Source organism: Babylonia areolata, chromosome 23, assembly GCF_041734735.1.
Source record: "Babylonia areolata isolate BAREFJ2019XMU chromosome 23, ASM4173473v1, whole genome shotgun sequence".
Lineage (NCBI taxonomy): Eukaryota > Metazoa > Mollusca > Gastropoda > Neogastropoda > Buccinidae > Babylonia > Babylonia areolata.
Genome location: NC_134898.1, coordinates 43,098,297 through 43,112,264, shown reverse-complemented (window position 1 = coordinate 43,112,264; position 13,968 = coordinate 43,098,297). Strand labels below are relative to the sequence as shown.

At 38.4% G+C, this 13,968-nt stretch overlaps 1 protein-coding gene across 7 annotated transcripts in view; it reads right to left on the bottom strand.

The window, feature by feature from the left end:
- LOC143298201 (anoctamin-1-like) overlaps positions 1 to 13,968 on the bottom strand; it is an 82,863-nt gene that overhangs the window by 31,250 nt on the left and 37,645 nt on the right. For all 7 annotated transcript variants that reach the window (XM_076610971.1, XM_076610974.1, XM_076610970.1 and 4 more), the window contains 4 exons: positions 13,307 to 13,402; positions 10,043 to 10,084; positions 1,973 to 2,121; positions 1,061 to 1,179 (listed from right to left, as the gene is read on the bottom strand). In XM_076610971.1, the coding sequence (XP_076467086.1) occupies positions 1,061 to 1,179; positions 1,973 to 2,121; positions 10,043 to 10,084; positions 13,307 to 13,402 (406 nt within the window). The remainder of the gene's footprint in view (positions 1 to 1,060; positions 1,180 to 1,972; positions 2,122 to 10,042; positions 10,085 to 13,306; positions 13,403 to 13,968) is intronic.

Genomic DNA, 13,968 nt, shown 5'->3' with positions numbered 1-13,968 from the left:
TTCATCCTTGTGACAACCATCATGTGCTTTGTAATTACAGTCATGAACATACTGGATTAATATTCTGGTGACAGATAGAACTATGTACAAATTGGTTAACTCTCTCCATACGAACGGCGAAAGAGACGACGTTAATAGCGTTTCACCCCAATAACCACCATCAAAATATTACCAGCGGAAGGCTCTTACACTGAAGAGGTGAATGTTGACAAAGAATACCACAATTCTGACGACGGAAGCTAAAGGTTGGGTCATTGAGACACCCACTGGACATCTGAGGGATCTGTGTAGAGGAGAAGAGAGGACTGGCCGTACTGAGTGAGTTAAGATGCTCACTGCCTATACAGTGTCAGTGAGGGTCTGGGTTCCATTTCCAATCTCAGCCCTTTCTCCCAAGTTTGCCTGAAAGATTAAACTGAGCCTCTAGTCATTTAGCCATTCAGATTAGACAATAAACTGAGGTCCTGTGTGCAGCACACACTTGGTGCAATGAAAAAGAATCCATGGCAGCATAAGTGTTGTCCTCTGGTAAAATTCTGAAGAGGAAATCCACTGATGGATACACAAATATATATGCTTGCGCTCAATGCCTGACTAGTGCATTGGGTTATGCTATCAGCCATCTGCATAGCAGACATGGTGTAGCGTATAATGGATTTGTTCTTGAGAAACTGAAACTGAAGCTATGTACTGACCGAAAGAGTAGGCTTTCTGGTCAGCCTCTGAGAAACTGAAGCTATGTACTGACCGAAGGAGTAGACATCTAGTCGTCCTCAGAGAAACTGAAACTATGTACTGAAGGAGTAGGCTTTCTGGTCATCCTCAGAGAAACTGACGCTATGTACTGACCGAAGGAGTATGCTTTCTGGTCCTCCTTAGAGAAACTGAAGCTATGTACTGACCGAAAGAGTAGGCTTTCTGGTCAGCCTCTGAGAAACTGAAGCTATGTACTGACCGAAGGAGTAGGCTTCTGGTCGTCCTCAGAGAAACTGAAACTATGTACTGACCGAAGGAGTAGGCTTTCTGGTTGTCCTCAGAGAAACTGAAGCTATGTACTGACCGAAGGAGTAGGCTTTCTGGTCGTCCTCAGAGAAACTCTTGCGGCGCAGGATGAAGTCCACGATCCAGCTGCGTGTGGCTGGTGTGAACAAGGCACTCTTGTCCTCTGGGATGTTGAACCTGAAACACGTTCAGATGACTGTTTTATCTATCTGTCTATCTATCTGTCTATCTATCTATCTATCTATCTATCTATCTCTATCTATCTATCTGTCTGTCTGTCTGTCTGTCTATCTACCTATCTCCACACACACACACACAAGGTTCGCCTTTTCAGAAACAGTTTTGCTTTTTTATAAAATGTTAAAAAAGAAAAGAAAAGAGACAATATAAATCATGCAGGCTATATATGTTCTAAATCTACTACCACTGGCATCCCACTGTATAGGCAAACCGCAGTTGTTTAAGCCTTTCACTTTCGAGCGCAGATATATCCACGCTTTGAGGGTAGCTGCGTTATCAACAGTCCAGCCGATCACATAAGTACATTTACTTCCTGCAAATGGCGACTGCCTTGATGTGTGTTTGATATAACTTGCATTGTATTATACTGTACTAACCCCCAAAACGGAGTATGGCTGCCTACATGGTCATACATGTAAAAACCTACTCGTGTACATACGAGTGAACGTGGGAGTTGCAGCCCACGAACAAAGACGAAGAAGATACTGTACTGCATCGCAATATAACAATATACTTTGAATGATATTATACTATATTGTATTGTACTGAACTGCATAGTATCGCACAGTATTATTTTGTGTTGCACTGTATTCTATAGTATTGTGTTGTGTTGTACTGTATTGCATCGCACTGTGCTGCATCATATTGCACTGTGCTGTATTGTATCGCACTATGCTGTACTGTATTGCACTGTGTTGTATTGTATTGTATTGTACTGTATTGTACTTACAAGTACTCCTTGTCAGCAGCATAAGGACAGGTGTATTTCCGCTTCAACGAGGGCACGGCAGCGCGGTCCACTTGGAATGGAACCAGAAACTTCTGGAAGCATCGACCCGCCACCCCCCACAGCTGCGTTGACACGGAGTGGACTGGGCTCTGATGAAAGGTTGTGCAACTGGGATTATTTCTCAGTTCTTTCTCTGTGAAACGACTGTCATGAATGATGTGACTCCACAAAATGTATGCCAGAGTATGGATACTATATGTGTGCGTGATATAACAGCTATATTTTAAATTACTGTTGAATAGCATACAGTTATTTGTCTGTTTCACAACAGTATGATATTGTATGTCCATTGTCCATACTCTGTGATTGTTGCATGCGTGTGAATGTGACTGTTGTCATGAGTGGTTTACTTCAAGTTAATTATCTTATATCTACTGTGATCATTGCTATGTGCGTGACTGTGGTCACTGTATGTGTGGTTTCGTTCTTGGTTTACATTTTTCACTTCTTTAGCAAGTCTCATTCTAATTCACATATAATTCTAGCCCAAATTTTTTTTATTTCTTTCATAAGACAAAAGAATTCTAATAAAAAAAAAAATTAAAAAAAATCACATGATACGTGACTCACACAAATTTGAAGTTCAACACCCTCACAAATTCCATTCTCCTGATTTCTTCTTTCACAAGAATTTTGAATTTTTTTAAAAAAGACACCTACAATTGTATTGACACTTTGTGGCTAGCTGATAAAACCTTTCCTTTCTCTCTCTCTCTCTCTCTTACACTCACATTCACTCCGACACACATGAAGACACACATCTCTAACTGCATTTCACTCACATCTGCAAACAAGGTTATGTATGATACATACATCTGCATTTACATTTGGTGCTTCATTGCGCGCGCGCGCACACACACACACACACACACAAACATACATACATGGCCTATGTGAAAAGAGATATAAACTGAAAAACACACACAAACATTCTCTCTCTGTAAGTCTCTCTTTTGAACAGCTTATGCGTACTCTTTGTAAATGGGGATATATATACATACATGCTAATTTACATTCCTGTGTGTGTGTATGCACATGTTCGTGCGCACGTGTGTGCAAATACATGTTTTGTATGTGCATGCAAGAGTCTGTGTGTCTGTGTGCATGAATGGGCACATAAGTCTGTATGTGTATGTTTGTATGCATGTTTTCAGCTGTGTGTATGCTATATACATGTGTATGTACACATGCAAACTCATAAAATCACACACATATATAACAGATACTAGCCAATACATATCATCAAATATGTCTCATTATCCTGTTTTCATAAAATCTCTGATTTGGAAGCTAGTGATTACAGAAAAAGTGAACTGCTCAAACTCAACATGCTGATCGTTAGAAAGCAGGTAATTAGGAGGTGCATATTGAACGTGTTTGTGGAGACCAGATATATGAACAGAAATCTAAAATAGATGGGAGAAGCATACATTTCTGGTGAATCACCTGAATGTGTTGTTAATGTTCAAATTTTCTGTACACAAATAATAAAGTTTGAAAGGTTTTCCATTTCTTGGTTGGCTGTAGCATAACACAAAATATATAGCACCCAGAATGGAAAACAACAAACAGGGAACATCTAAAATATCATATTCATATTCTGAAATCAATTATTTTTTTCAATATCTGCTTTGCCCACTCAACGGCAAACAAGACCAACAAATATCAGGAACATGTCAACCCATTTCTAATATCACTTAATGCAGAAAGATGATAACTTGAAGACTGTCAACCCTAATAAAGGCAATGAACAAACACGGACACATTTTACACTGAGTTACCACATTGTCTCACTCCACAACAAATTATCTAAGCGCTAAAATATGAAGGCCAATATTTCTCTCCACCACAACACCAACATTAATTTTCAGTTTGAAAAGAGAATCAGAACATCAGTATAAAAAACCCTACCCAGGCTATTCACAACACACACAGTGTATGAAACAAAGACAGACCTGTTTACCCCTTTGTCATGTTGTAATATTCAAGTACAAAAGTAACACAATGTAAAAGAAAAGGTAAATCTAATAACATATGCGATGGCTTGCACAGAAGAACAATAACAATAAGTCATCTGATTCTGTTTTGCTAGCATGTAGTTCAAGCCGCACAGTAAGTTCTAGAACTGTTTAACTCTTTCGCTGCCAGGAAAATAAGATTTAAGAGAAATCTATTTGCCAGGGTTTAAAAAAAACAACAAAAAAACGGGTATATATTTTCAAATAATTCTGTGCTCTTTGTTATTGGAGAAAGACCCAGAGAAGTATATATTTTCTGAAAGGTTAAAAAGAATACAAAACACATGATGTTTTCCCATTTTATATATTTTCAGTGACATGCTGTTGTTTTGAAATCAATGTTTTATTTTTTGTCACATTTTCAACTTGTTTATTACAAACATTAGTTAGGTAATTTGCACTAAAATATCATATTTTCTGGACAAATGGATAATACCTGCACACAGAAATTATACTAGAACAACCACAATAATTTTTGTTGTTGTTGTTGTTGTTGAAGAGACAGATACACAATGCATTGTGACTTTTCCAAGTGATAATATGGATGTGGCGCCATGCCCCCTCAGTCTCCACCCCTATCCTCTACACCCCTCTCACACAGTCACCTTCACCCAGTTCTCACCAGACCGCTTTGGTTGTTTGGCTGAGTGCCAAGAAAATAGCTCACATTGTGTCCTGCTAAAAATTCGGTCACTTTCTGTCGTCTGCCACAGCTGTACAGCCAGCATCACTCACTGACAGTCGTATCTTGGCCAGTCTCTTCATTGCTCCTTTATTTTCTATCAAATCGTCCTACAAAAGTTCATCACTGTCTTCTCCTTCGAATTTACACTTCAATTCTTTCTGAGCATCAGCTAAAGAAAGCAATTTTGGTTGATTTTGGGCAACATAATCGCATGTCTTGAGCATGGAGTCCGATATTTTGTTGAGCGAGCGACGAGAGGAGCCAGGCAAACACTGAGGCAGTAACCCAGCCAAAACGTTCAAATAAAGGACTGCCTCATGACGTAGATGGGGTTTCTAGCAATGAATAGAATCTAGAAAGATTTCCCAAGCTAAAGCTACCAGTATTTTTGTCAACAAACTTAATGAAAACCAGGGAAAAGTCAGAATATTTAGATGACGAGTTATCTCGTCATTGTGGCAGCAAAGCGTACATGCTTGTGCTGACAAGTTATCTCGTCATATAGGCAGCCTAGGGGTTAACACATGTATCTAGTGTATGTTTGTTGTGAGACAACGTTGACTACACTTAGACATGATACACTTAACTTTCCATATTGTAATAAAAATGATCCCAAAGCCTTTTACGGCCATCAGGGCAGTGAATTCACATCCTCTGTGTCTAAGGTTTGGTATAGGAAGGTGGGATACATTCCTCTTCTTCTGCTGTTTTAACCTTCCCCAACCAAAGTAAAGGCATTCACACCTGCATGGCATGAAGAAAATCAGAGTAAAGTGCCTTTCCCAAGGAAAGGACACAACACCATGCCAAAACAAGGATCACTGGTGGACACAGGATCAGAAGTCCAACACCTAACTGATTCTGCTGCATTAACAGCAATAAGCACAGCCAAAAACAAAATCTGTGGCAACAAAATAGTAATCATGGGTAAATACAATGATATATTAAAAAGTGTAGGGTTGGTTTTGAGGATCAAATCAATGAACATTTCTCCATCTTGAAGTCTCAGGTGCTAACGTTTTCTGCTTAAGAAAATAGTTCCCCATGAACTTGAAATGAGCAATGAAAGTAGATGCAAAACACTGGATCGGGAATGGATCAAACTGTCTACTTTCAAAATTCGTTTGACAAACAAGTCACAAAATTGTAATTTGCTGACAGGCAGACCGTAAAATTGTGTAAATTACAACTATATCACCAGGGTAAACAGGTCTGTAGCGACAATAAGAAATAAAAAGCATTTTCTGAATACTGCAGAATATGTTCAGTGATATCACAAGGAACAAACAGTACAATGTAAATAACAACAGCAATAATAATACCAATACAGATAATAATAAGAAGAAAGACAGCAATAATAATGATAACGATAGTGATACTAACAATAATCATGAAAGTATTTACACAGCACTAAATCAGAAATCTTTCATACTCATGACTCACACGCATGCACAACTCTATGTTCAAATTAAAAAAAACAAACAACAAAAACTGCAGCATGCCCTTTTCTTTTCGAACTTCAAACAACAAAGCCAAAATCTTTCACAGCCACACACATCACATGCTTCACACAATGGAAACAGAACCTTCAGTCCAAAACATTTTGCTTAAAAAAAAAAAAAGGAGAGAATTTAAAGAGGAAAACCAACAGGAAACGGAAAATAAAAATGAACAGCTTCACTCACTAAACAAATATGTGCTGCAAAGAAACCACTGAGTATCTGATTCATCTGCTAACATCTATGCACTGACATGATGAAAACCATGCACACTCGCACGCGCACACACACTACTACATGAAAGTATTCGGCAAACACACCTCCCTTCTGTCTGTGAATCAAATCCTCTCTGTCTAAATACCGACCCTGAAGTGAATGACCTTTTTCTTCTCTTTAGCAAAAGCTCTCACAATCATGTCTACAAGTGGTGTTGCTCTTAAGAGAGGTTATTTGTGGGGCTGGGAGAAGGGGGTGAGGGTATGGAGATGGAGGAGTATTGGTTAGTTGATATTATTCCAGAGTAATGCTTTTGCTAAACTTAAACTAAAAAAACAGTTTATCATTCATGGCTGAGGATGTAATTTTTTTTTTCAGGAATTAGTTAATCATCACTAAGAGTTTCATATCTTCAAATAACATTTTCAGGGAAGACTGAATTACAAGCATTCGTAATTTCTTAAGCAGGCAACTAATTTTTTTTTCTCATGAAATAGTTAATCATCACTAGGAGTTTTAAAGTTTCAATTAACAACAGTGAAGACTGAACTGCAAGTGGTCTTGATTTTGTAAGCAGGCAACTTGCTCAAGCATATCTGTATTTCATCATGATTATATATAAAAAAAAAAAAAAAAAGTAAAATCTCCATGAAACCATGAACAGATTAGGTTTGCTAAAAATGAATAAGAACTAAAAGGGCAGTGAAATCCATACTGCTTCCAACAGAACATGTTAAAAAAAAAAAAAGAATTAGTCATACTCCTTGCCCAGGATAAGATAGTATAACCAAGTGAACCTGTAAAAAAACAAAACAAAAACAAAAAACCCAAAAAAACCCCACCACAACAACAACAAAACGGATGATTTTTGTTAAAGGTAACCACACCTACTGCACATAAATCATCTAACCCCTTTACTGTTGAACCTTGGGACATGAAACCAATATGACATGAGTCTGAAATACACCTTTTTTTTTTTTTATACAGTCAATACTTTGGGGGTACTTTAAACTGGTGTCATTGAATCTGGTGAATAAAAGTAATGACACCCCAAGAGGAAGTCCAAATAAAGAGCAGTAACTGAAGAACTGAAAGGCTGTCATCTCACTGATATAAAACACAGATTACAGGTCAGGATCTCGTAAAAGAAAAAGACAGAGATTCTACAGCCCCAATGAATAATTTCCTATGTCTTTGAACATTAATTCAATAAAACTGCTTTGTCTTTTTTCTCTTTCTTTTTGACATCCTGGCCTGTAAGCTCGGTCTTGTATCAGTGAGATGACAGCCCTTCACTGATGAGCAAACTCATCAGCAACAGGCAAGGGGTTAATGAACCAGCACAGAACCCCCCCCCCCCCCCCCCCCCCCCCATGATCTACAGTGGGAAACAGTTAACAAAAAACTGACTGTGGCAGAGAAAAATGACAGAGTACGTCACAGCAAGAACACAGGAAAACTGAGACTCTAGAAGACACGAGAAAGTCGAAAGGTAGCACACACACAGACACACACCCACACATACCATATCCACACTTTTTCTGCCCTGCCAATGGTAAAAAAACATTTCTTTTATAGGTAAAACATAAAAAGACGTAGTTAACGTTCAACAATTATGCCTGTTCACAAAACTGACCATGAAATACAATTGTTGTCACTGACTCCCACTCCTACCCCCCCTCACCACCCTCACACTTACCCCATTCACAGTTATTTTGAATAATTCTATGAATAAGATCCCTAATCCCTTCCAGTGAGAATGACAAAACATTTCCACTATTACAAAGACAGAAGCCAAAAGCGCAAGAGAAATATGCAAAATGTCACTACTTAAATTGTAACTGAAATTGGGGGGAAAAAAAGGATAGGCTGAACCTAATGAAGCACGTATACGAAAACTGAAAGATCTACTGCAGAAACAAAAAGAAAAAAAAAAAGGATAAATACTTTTCCCTGAAAATAAAAACACATCAGTTAAAATAAAATGTAAATGATTATATTTGACTCAAAACTACCAACCACATTACAGTCTTAAAAAAAAAAAAAGGAAAAAAAAAAGAAAGAAAAAAAAGAGTATCATGGTTTATCACTGTGTATATTCCATTTACCTGTTTCCAAGAAACTGGTGTGGTTTAATGTATGTCTATTTCAAGAAATGAAAATAACTGACCTATGTTTACTGAGTATTAAAAAAAAGGTTAGATGGTTAAAGGACCCATAGCCTTTTTCATCCACCAGGACAGCGAACTGATATCCACTGTGTTTAGGTGTTGGCATAGGAAGGCGGGGCCCAGTCCTCTCCTTCCGTCAATTCTAACAATCCCCAACCTCCTCCGCCTTCTTCTGCTTTCATGTACACGAGTGGGCTTTTACCTGTATGACCGTTTTTACTCCGCCATGTAGGCAGCCATACTCCACTTTCAGGGGTGTGCTTGCTGGGTATGTTCTTGTTTCCATAACCCACCGAACGCTGACATGGATTACAGGATCTTTTACGTGCATATTTGATCTTCTGCTTGCGTATACACACAAAGGGGGTTCAGGCACTAGCAGGTCTGCACATAATTTATGTTGACCTGGGAGACCAGAAAAATCTCCACCCTTTACCCACCAGGCGCCGTCACCAAGCTTCGAGCCCAGGACCCTAAGACTGAAAGTCAAACGCTTTAACCACTCGGCTATTGGGCCTGTCAAAAATCCCCTACCAAAGTCGGGTACCCATTCCCGCCTGGGTGTAATGAGGAAAACCGTAGTAAAGTTGCCTTTTCGAAGGACACAACACCACACTCAAACAGGGCCTTAAACCCTGATCACTGGTCAACACTGGATCAGAAGTCCAATGCCTAACTATTCAGGTCACAGTGCCTCCGATTCATTATCATTTACACTCAAGTGTAGGTGGAAGAATGTATTATGAGTTCGTGGGCCCTAGAAGGATTGACTGGCGTGGACCCCCGTGTGTTCATTATTTCTTAACTCTCTGGAGGTACCATACTCTAGCTCCATTTCTCATACATAGTTCACACACACACAAGGCCTCCACAGAATGATGAGCGACAAATAAACATCCACATTTCAATAACACGTCTGTGTGTGTGTGTGTGTGTGTGTGTGTGTGTGTGTCGCTGTGTGTATGTGTGTGTGTGTGAAAGGCGTTGTGTGAAAGAGAGAGAGTGTGTGTGTGTGTATGTGTGAGTGCACACCTGCCTGCATGCATTACCAATCACTTGAACAGTAATGATTTGCAGCACTGGTAAACGAAACAACCAGACAGACACAAAGATGGATACACACACAAATAATGGATAACTTCAACAAAATGAACATGATATAATACACCCAAACCACACCGTCACCACCACCACTCTCAAGTTAAAAGAATCACCCTCAAACGATGACGTCAACAAAACAGCGACAAAACATGAGGTAACGACCCAAAAAGCAGACACCAACAAAACAGCACAATCTTCATTCATACTCACAGCGACACGAGTGACATGAGATGAATGACGAACAACACACACACACACACACACACACACACACACACAGTTCATTCAGAAGTACCCATCCCTCCAGTAGTAGTGCTAACCTGCCAAGTGTGGAACTTCTTCCCATGCTGTCGGACTAGGCTCTGGAAAAAGCAAGTCAGTTAAAAGCATCAGAAGCCGATCACAGCTGCCACCACCAGGAAGTAATGTGGCAGCCTCTACACCGCCCACCCTGCAAACACCATGCCTGCCTCCAGACAAAAAAAGTGTACAAGGGGGGGGTTAGGGTTAGGTGACCAGTAATACCAGTTGTTTTTTTCCACAGCGACATGTGGAGTAATATCAGCGTTTCCTTAGGGACATGTGGAGTACTATCAGTTTTTCCTTAGGGACGTGAAGAGTAATCTCAGTGTTTTCATAGGGATGTGAGGAAGTATATGAGTTTTTCCTTAGGGACATGAGGAATAATATCAGTGGTTCCTTAGGGATGTGAGGAGATATCTAAGTTTTTCCTTAGGGTCATGAGAAGTAATCTCATTTTTTCCTTGGGAACACGAGAAGTAATATAAGTTTGTCCCTAGCGAGATGGGGAACAATATCAGTTTTTCCTCAATGAGGTGAAGAGTAGTGTCAGTTTTTCCTTAATGAGGTGAGAAGTAATATCAGTTTTTCCTCAATGAGGTGAAGAGTAGTGTCAGTTTTTCCTTAATGAGGTGAGAAGTAATATCAGTTTTTCCTCAATGAGGTGAAGAGTAGTGTCAGTTTTTCCTAAATGAGGTGAGGAGTAATATAAGTTTTTCATCAGGGACATAAGCAGTAATATCAGTTTTTTCCTTGGGATGTGAGGAGTAATGTGTATTTTTTTTCCTAAGGGACATGAGGAATAATATCAGGTGTTTTTTTTCTCTCTCAGATAGATGAAGAGTAATAACAGTTTTTCCTTAGCAAGATGATGAGGAGCAACAAAAGTTTGGTTGTTGTCGTTTTGTTTTTAGTGAGATAAAGAATAACATCATTATTTCCTTAGCGAGATGGGGGGTAATCTCAGTTTTTCCTTTGACTGTGGCTTCATAGTTATGCTTCCTGGGAAGCATCTATGGATAATTATAATTTCTTTAAAAAAATAATAATAATAAATAAAATAAAAATAAAATAAAATAAACAGTGGAGGGTGTGTCTGGGTTAGCATCTGTCCAGCTTACAATCTTTATTGCTGACGTCCATCCCAACAGAGCTTATAACACTGAGTGTGGTTCCACTTCTTGAGTACTTTGCATCTCAAAGAGTAAATCAATGTTCAAAATGTTATGATTCTGAATGTTTCAGTCAATAAGACTCATTTATTATCATTATCTCTTTGTTGTTTGGGGGGGATTTATTTGTTTCTTGATGTCCAGAGACGTTCAAACAAGTTTTTTCTTTTAGGCTTTTTTTCTGTTTGTTTCTTCTGTTGTTGTTTTTCCTGGTTAGTAGATTTTTGTATGGGTGCTTCATGTTAACTAGTGCTGTACAGTTTCTTGTTAGTAACTCGTTGTTCCTGAATGAGTATGATTATTATGAAACATGCCATGACAATTTCAGGTGGGCATACATTAACTGCTTCACATATTACACAACTCCTACCTGTAGTTGTCATTTAAAGTAATTTACTTGCATGCTCTTTACATGGGACAATTTATTACACTGTTTATTCACAGAGTGAAAATAATACTTTTTTTTTTTTTTTTTAATTGCTGGGTGAAAAGAGTATTGCATGCTTTTTTTTTTATGGGGGGGGATTATCTGATGTAAATGTTGAAGAATGATCGGCAAAGATATAGATATTGACAGTTTCAAACATGATTTTGGGGGTGCTCTGGCTTACCGTCACGAAAGTGGGATTCAACGATTCATTCTGAAGTACACACACACACGCAAATGAGATGAAGGATGCATGTAAACAAAATCATGTCATGAACCATAAATGCACCTGTCAAATTATCTATTAATACATTAAAAAAAAATCATACTATCATTGTACTTTGAAATTCAATGATAAAATATAAACAGTATTTATGATTATTCTTTTCAGGAAAAAACAAAACAAAACAATTTTCAAACTATATCTTAACAATATTAATAGATAACCATCATACTATGAAATTCTTACAAGAAATTAACTGTATGTTCACTTTTTTTTTTTTTTTAAAGAAAAAAAAAATCCTTTCAAATAATCTCTTAACAGAAATACCAGTCCTTGTCTGTTTGCCACACACTCTTCAGACCAGAAATGATGTTAAGCACTTATCCAACATAAACTTAGTGGATGAGCATATGTGTTGCAGGAAATGAATGTTGTCTTTTTATCATACTTCAATCTGAATGACGTGGTTTTCTCACTTTGTCAATATTGATTTCATTCAATAAGTTATTGTGTGATGCATATTTTAATGAACTGGTCATGTTCTAAAAGTGATTGCACTTTACATGTTCAATGTCATGTACACGTGAACCAAAACGCAAATTTCTCTACGTTTACATACAATAAAGCTGATCTTATCTCTAAGGAATCCTGTCTACCTAAAACATCTCAATCCAACAAAACATGTTCACAAATACTGAAGCGTGCACCAAATTACAAAGTCCAAACGATATCACATTTTCATCTCCCTACTCACTCTTCACACAATGCAGCCACACTTAGCATCTCAACAGCCTTTCTCATTAATCAACGTGCAATCAAAAAACAGCCACTGTGCACAAAACACGATGAAAATAGTCTAAGAATTTCAGCTTTTGATTGTTACTTTTGCCAAACATTGCGTGTCAGGAAAGCTACACCAAATGAACAATCTGGTGGGGGAATAAAATGAAAGAAAGTAATAAGCTGACAAAAAACTTGACAGCAAAAAAGATAAAAAGAGGGGATTAAAAAAAAACCCAAAAAAACAAAAAAGCACAAATTAAGTTAGTGACCAAACAATTAACTAATGAAGAAAAAAAAAACTAAATAAAGAAATAGATTTGAAGATTCACTCCACAACAGCTAAATCATAACAATAGTCAAGTACTTGCACGCTTCTTAATCAATATTGATATTGGTATCAATCTTATTCAATAATTTCTTTTGAATAACCCTCTCTCCTTTAACTGAAACATTATAGCACTACTACTGTCTATTACTCTCACACTGTGTGTCATTTAAACAAAACGAAATCAAATCATACATGCCGTATCAATCACCTTCTTTTCTTAAATTGAATCAAATCAAATAAGCCTCTTAATCTTTAACCGAAAACATCTAAACAATCATCTGTCTTTCTACCAGTCTACCAACACAACACTCTCTCCTTCTTCAGACCGTCTACATTTCTCACACTTCCGACCTCTTTCATGGGCAGTCGTATTTTCAAAATGTCGGCGTAGCGTCTCAGGACTTCATAGGGGGCGTGCACCTTGGCAAAATGTGTTTCTTCCCCTCTCTGCAATAGTCAGATATACAGTCAACACATGGGTCAGTTCAGATGCTCAAGTATCACTGGACAAATGCTACACCACATCTGCAAAGCGGATGCCTGACCAGCAGTTTCTTCTTCTTCTTCTGCGTTCGTGGGCTTCAACTCCCACGTTCACTCGTATATACGCGAGTGGGCTTTTTACGTGTATGACCGTTTTTACCCCACCATGTAGGCAGCCATACTCCGCTTTTGGGGGTGTGCATACTGGGTATGTTCTTGTTTCCATAACCCACCGAACGCTGACATGCATTACAGGATCTTTAACGTGCGTATTTGTTCTTATACTTGCGTATACACATGAAGGGGGTTCAGGCACTGGCAGGTCTGCACGTATGTTGACCTGCGAGATCGTAAAAATCTCCACCCTTTACCCACCAGGCGCCGTCACCGTGATTCGAACCCGGGACCCTCAGATCGAAAGTCCAACGCTTTAACCATTCAGCTACTGTGCCCGTCCCTGACCAGCAGCGAAACCCAACACATTCAGTCAGGCCTTGCGAGAAAATGAAACAAAATGAAACTAAATTAAA